This window comes from Sinocyclocheilus anshuiensis, unplaced genomic scaffold (assembly GCF_001515605.1).
Source record: "Sinocyclocheilus anshuiensis isolate Anshui unplaced genomic scaffold, SAMN03320099.WGS_v1.1 scaffold669, whole genome shotgun sequence".
NCBI lineage: Eukaryota > Metazoa > Chordata > Actinopteri > Cypriniformes > Cyprinidae > Sinocyclocheilus > Sinocyclocheilus anshuiensis.
This window is the reverse complement of record NW_015536499.1, coordinates 289,888-296,692: the sequence shown is the minus strand read 5'-3', so window position 1 is coordinate 296,692 and position 6,805 is coordinate 289,888. Positions and strand designations below refer to the sequence as shown.

Sequence of the window (6,805 nt, the reverse complement as noted above, 5' to 3'; positions counted from 1 at the left end):
GATTGCGAGCGTGTTTCTGCTTGGACAGTCTAATGAAATCCAGCACGAGTATCAGTCTAATAAAAGCATTATAACACCTCCTACTCTAATTACCACATAACGGGGTTTGTTTATTAGACATATATTACTGCCACGGCTATTTAAACAGTAAAGTGTGTCATGGTTTCAAATGTAAACGTCAAAACAATTATTACAATAAATAAAACCTCTAATTAATATGATTGAAAATATTAGAACAAATACATGGAACAAGTGTCTTGCATGTACAGCTATTGTTTGGTGATATGCTGTTAAATATGCTAATAAATCTATAGTATTTAAGAACTTACAGAACTATAGTGTGCAATAAAACCCTTGTAAATTTGCGTCACAGACATTTTTGTGCAAGCGAACATAAATAATCCACAGATATTCAACAAGAAGAGGCTATTAGGGTTAAAATACCTACAATTACGTAAAACAAATTCAATAAAATAAATGAAAAATATATAAAAATAACATATAATAAAATATGAATATAATATAATTTTATAAAATGTATATTTGCAAATGTGACCCCCCCCCTCTAACATTTAAAATATGTGAACTAATTGTAATGTATTGATCAAATGATCTAATATGTGTCATACAATACAATGATTATTATGTAGCATTACTCTTTTCAGCAATATAATAAAACCGTCTGTCTCTTTCTTATTATCTTTGGTATTGTGAAGGAATGCTTGAATGTGGCTGGATTCCTGCAAGCGTGATTCATGAGCGACACACAGAGCTTCCCTGCCCTCTAGTGTTCAATCACGTGACACTACAATCCCTCACAATTAATCGGAAGATGCATTTAAGTATTTGTAATAATTAACTGTTCTTTAATTATAATAAATAATTTGATTATGCAATATATTTTAATATTATGTATTTCATATTTATATTTTACATGCACTTTAAGCAATGGTAACAATGGTTAACAATGCAGTCAAAACTCAGAAGTATTTTGATAACAATATTTAATAACTTCATGGTTGTAGATTAAGATGACATTAATCTCAATACTCAAAAATGTGAATATGAACGGCTCAGAATTAAATTAAAACTACATTATTCATCAGTTTTTCATATTCTTTTTTGTCTAACTTCTCTTTTTCTCTGAAAAATCGATTAGATTTTGAAGTGTTTTTGAAAGAAGTCTATTATGCTTAACCAGGCTGCATTTATTTGACCAAAAATACAGTAAAACAGTAATATTGTGAAATATTACCACTAGTGTTGTTATTGTTAAATAAATATAGAACTATTCAAAATATAAGATGAAAAAAAAAACAAATAAAAAGAAATTTTGCCTTGGCAACTAATTGAAAAAGTATTAAAATTACTAATAAATAAAACATTTATATAAAAAAAAAAAAAAAAAGTATAAAAGTATATAAATAATACTAAAACAACACTGACTGTTACCATGTAAAAGAACTGTTTTCTATGTGAATATATGTTCAAATCTAATCTATTCCTGTGATCAAAGCTGAATTCTCAGCATCATTACTCCAGTCTTCAGAGTCACATGATCTTCAGAAATCATTCTAATATGCTGATTGGCTGCTCAATTATCAATTATTATTGGTGCTCAATTATTAATAATGGTTCTTATTATTAGCAATGTTGAAAACAGTTCTATTTCTTATGAACAGAAAGCTAAAAACACTTGAAATGCTGAAATAGCATTCAGTTGTCTTTTGTAACATAAATGTCTTTAATGTCACTTAATGCATCCTAACTGAATAAAAGCATTTATTTTGAACGGTAGTGTACACTATGCATAAAACCCTTCAGAATCAGAAACAGTGACAACTTCAAATCCTCCAAAGAAAACAGCACTTCATCTCATAAACACTGAAATATGTGCTTCTGTTTGTTGGCTGAAGGCTGTATTTGCATAGATGTGAGGAACCTTTATCGTAGTGGTGTTGGATTATTATTTGTCTTTAAATCAGTATCGCCAAGTGTCTTTAATAAGAGCCTGATAATTCTTTAGATTGCCTTTCAAATCAGAGTAATCAGTCTAAAGCATTTACGAAGAATTATAAAGTATTTAGATTCACATTTATTTTTAAGACATCAACATCTAATCATTTAAATGCTAATGTTGACTGATGTTTCAGTGAGAACACATAAATACTGTAGTGCCACCTACTGGACACACACTGCAATGCAGCGCCTGCAGCGGAACCCAACTGATTATGCTCAAACTGTCTTTGATTATAAAACAAAACAAAAACATTTAAAAAAAGGGGTGATTATCATGTAGAGTAGCTTACTAAGCGCTATGACGCTGCCTTTACTGTAGGTCAGTAATAATAATGGCAGATGCAGCAGGCGTGTGGTGAGCTCTGATTGAGTTCTGGGACTCACCGATGCCAGAGTTTGCTCCGGTAATCACCACCACCTTATCAGACAGGTCACAGTCCTGCAGGATCTCCAGAGCCGTGGTGTTCCCATCATAGCGCTTGGGTTTCACCTGCATGTCCTCTACGGTGAAGGCCTGCCGAGGGTCAAAATATGTTGTGCGTTTGTTGATGTGGCTGATGAGAAGAAGAGAATAGAGAAACATTACAAACCAGAAGAGCTGAACAGCAGAGAAGCCATAACACACATTCTTTTTTTTATATTAAAATATAATATATATGTGTGTGTGTGTGTGTATGTATGTATATATATATATATATAATACAATATTATAATAAAACGGACACAGCATTCCTAAATGAGACCTGAATGTCTCTAATTGCCCAGGTGTGACGGATCTGAATAAAGTTTTCTATTTTAACTTCTATTTAAGTTTTATTATTATTTTTATTATTAGTAGTAGTTAGGGGCTGTAGCCCCTATTGTTTCCGTTGGTTTTCTTCTTATTATTATTCCTCCCCACTGGGAGTCTATGGCAGCCCTATGAACCGTAAGTAGGAAAATTATGAAATTTGGCACACTTATAGTGACTGCCATAAATAGTGACCTGACCAAATTTGGGGTCCCTAGGACCAACTCTATAGCGCCACCACCAGATCAAAAATTCACTTTTCAAATGGTTATAGCTTTTGAACCCTTTGATCTAGAAATATGACACTTAGTACACGTGATTCTCCTCATGCTGATCACATTCAATAGCTTACTTTAAGACTCCACGAAAATTGGCTCAGATGATCTTCGGAGCGGCACAGAAATGATTGAACAGATTTTTTATATTCATTTTCGTTCAAAAGTTATGATGTCACAAACTTCTGGAAGTTGACCTAAAATTAGTTCAGAGGCTGTATCTCGGCCAAACTTTGATCAATTGAAATGAAACTCGGTATGCTACATCAACACCATGATCTGAGGGTCCATGCCAAAGTTGGGAACAGCGCCACCTATGGATCATGAGATATCAAAAATAGACATTTTTGCTTATAACTTTAGAACAGTTAGTCAGAAAATCGTGATCTTGGGGTCTATGCATTCCTTGGGTCATGCCGAATCTGTGAAATATCGTTTTGACATATCGGCACAAAAATTGGAAGGTATCACTGACCGTATGTCCCAGAGGACAAATTGTGCGTAATGTGTCATTTTGATTCCTTGATTTTTTTAGCTACTTATTGAACTCATGGAACACTTGAAATGTGGCCCCGTGTGGCTCCTTGCAGCTATATTTAGTATTATTATTATTAAATAGGTGTGGTCCAGACTACTGAATTAGCATATTAATTATTAATGATCTCAATTTGCTCATTATTTATGATCCTATCCTTTTTCCTGACAAAATACTACACACTGTATCATATATTCTATTACTACAATATAATATAATATAATAACTAAGTTTTAAAACAATTTATTTTATTTGCTGGTTAATTAATTTATCACAGTATTTATCATTGTAATATCTCTGCATGTATCTGCTTGTGTACAAGAATCATTTTCCAGGAAGAAAATATTGCAAATATTTAATGTGCATATCTGCTAATTTTTTGTTTTGTCAAAATGTATTAAATTTATTATTTATTTTGACATTTAAATTAATTATTAATTAGCCTAAAAGCTAGGAGACATATATTAAAAGCTCACATTATGATTTAAGGGAAACTATAATATATTGTATTATTCATTGCAGCAAAATATACTTCCTTCAAACACAGTCCATAAAGTGAAATTATGAGAAGAAAATCATATTCACTGAACTCACTCAACATAGAAGACTTGGCCTTTATCATCGGTCTCCTGCTCCCATCCATATGGCAAAGCTAAAAAATTATTAAAATAAAATACATTCTGCGATTTACTTAATCGTTTAGTTATTCTTCATCACTGCTTATCAAAACAGGTCAATCTCCTGACAAAGCTCTGCACACTTCATTCATGTTTCTTAATCATATTGAGATCAATATTTAAATGTGATTGATGGCTGAATATTCATCTTACCTCCAGCACAGCGTTTCTTCTTCCCAGTTTTGGGATGCTCCCATTGAGTCTTCATTTCCTCGTGGCTGAAATGAATTATGATATTTGATTGCTAATGTCATGTGTCAACCATTCTATAAATCACATCAGAAACACGCTTGGGTTGCTATACACTCCCATTTCTGGCATTAATAGCAGAAATGAAAAGTGTAAATGCACATGTTTATCTCAAACGTGTGTGTGTTGTGTGTCAAACACTCACTTGGCATAATAAACCCATCCGTCTTTAGTGGACCTCTCTTCCCAGCCGGGAGGAAGCTCGTCTTCACTGTCTGTATCATCCATTCCGGCGTATTTAAGAGCTGCCATCGCGGACTGACTGGTTTCAAGTAAAACTCATTCAACTTCTCAGTGAAATTTGTCTTACACCAAATTCACGTTGCAATAATCCTGCCACTTCCGCAATCATGAGGTGACGTATGACACGCCCTGAAATGGGCGGGGCTTAGCGGCCTGGTCAGGTGCGACGGGTCCAAATTAATACTTTTCTATTTTTTCTTGTGATGTACGTTTTTTAGTGTTATATGTCAGCAGCTCATATTTCTCATCTTTTTATTATTCATCTCTGCAAAAGGAAATTAAGAAAATATATATATGCTTTTTCTATATTTTTTTCCATACCATATAACACCACTGGGGGGGGGGAATAAAAAACTTAAATGCCTAAATATTCACCTCTCCTAAAATCTCAAATCTACTCAACATGTGTGGCCTTTTAGACATATATATTAGTCTTTTTTGATAGATTTTGGTCTTTGTGTGTCAACGGTCTTCAGTGAAAGCACCCATTACAGATGATAGGATGTTGTCACGTGGTACCTGTTACTCTTTCCAGCGCTGATCAGAATGGACCAATCAGGATTCAGAGCCTTTTCAACGGCTCTGCCAGGATTGTGCGATTACAGGCGGGGTTTTTTTTTTTTTTTTTTATTAGTAGATTTAAACAAAAATACTTAACTTGCAAATGTTAGTAAGACAAAGGCCGTTCTGATATTTGAAAAGTGTCAATAAACAAGCCTTCGAGTTGCTCCTTACGGTTAGTTGAAGGTAAGTAGGAGAAACACACACACACACACACACACACACGTGTGTGTGTGTGTGTGTGTGTGTGTGTGTAAAAACTCCGAAACAAGACGTCACATTCAGCTCATATTTGAGCTATTTTTGCCGCATGATGGTCAAACTTTGTTTCAATAAACTTTGACATGAAAATCGAAAATAAAAAATGCATAGACCATCGTATGCTACTTTATTGCTTAATTTCATTAGAGAAACTTGTATTTCTCTTTTGTAACAGCTTGTCAATTTCCATAGTTTTGGTGGCAGTAAACAGGTAATTATTACTTATATCATACAGTTCAACTAATTGGATTTACTGTTCTCACATTTACATGCCCAGAAAACAACCAGGACAAAAAAATAATAACATTGTTCGTGATACTTTATTGTAAGCAAAAACCTAAATATTAATAATTCAGTGTGTGGATAATCTGGAGTCAGTATATTAATAACAATAACCAGCTAACAGTGATTAACTTTGCAGTCTCTGAGCTCTAAATCCAAACTTGTATTAGCCAAATGGACTTGCGTGAACATAAAATAAACATAAAATCAATTTAGCTAAGGCCTCAGTTCAAACAAGCAAAAAAGTAGCAACTCTGCCCATAATCATCACCAGTAATGACAATTAAAATTAAATTACTAATCTTAGAGGGGTCATATGATGCGATTTAAATTTTTCCTTTCTCTTTCTCTTTGGAGTGTTACAAGCTCTTGGTGCATAAAGAAGATCTGTAAAGTTGCAAAGACTAAAGTCTCAAATCCAAAGAGATATTCTTTATAAAAGTTCAGAGTCAGCCACGCCTACCTAAAACGGCTGGTTCTAACACGGCCCCACATATCTACGTCACGATGTAGGATTTGCATAACGCCGCCCAAATGTTCACGCAAAGAAAGGCGGCGTAACTTTTATTCTCGCTGTAGTATTGTTGCCGCTGCAGCCACGTCGTGAAGACGCTGTGCTTCGTTGTGAAAGCGAAACTACTTTGTGTGGTCTTCCAAAAGAGGACGATATCCGCTTCGTCACGCCTGGAGCTGATCCGTGCTGGTCGCTGAGGAAATACATCAACTTCACGCTGTGGATCTGATCGGCTTTCTCCGTGGACGAAGCAGAGTCCAGCCCGGGGTTCTCACATGTGGTTGCCGCAAGCCCTCCGGACGCTCCTTCGTCGAATCCGCCGCCTCTGCTCACTCTAGCCCGCCGTGTGTGACACTGTGTTTTGTTGTGAAAGTGAAACTACTTTGTTTGGTCTTCCAA

General features: G+C 34.8%; 1 protein-coding gene across 4 annotated transcripts in view; it reads right to left on the bottom strand.

The window, feature by feature from the left end:
• wwox (WW domain containing oxidoreductase) overlaps positions 1-4,916 on the bottom strand; it is a 278,900-nt gene extending 273,984 nt beyond the window's left edge. For 3 of the 4 annotated variants that reach the window (XM_016486570.1, XM_016486576.1, XM_016486586.1), the window contains exons 1-4: positions 4,691-4,916; positions 4,450-4,514; positions 4,214-4,271; positions 2,404-2,573 (exon numbers count right to left, since the gene is read on the bottom strand). In XM_016486570.1, coding sequence (XP_016342056.1) covers positions 2,404-2,573; positions 4,214-4,271; positions 4,450-4,514; positions 4,691-4,797 — 400 coding nt within the window. In that variant the 5' untranslated portion in view covers positions 4,798-4,916. The remainder of the gene's footprint in view (positions 1-2,403; positions 2,574-4,213; positions 4,272-4,449; positions 4,515-4,690) is intronic. The other variant, XM_016486594.1, reaches the window with a different exon arrangement.
• Positions 4,917-6,805: the final 1,889 nt, after the last annotated feature.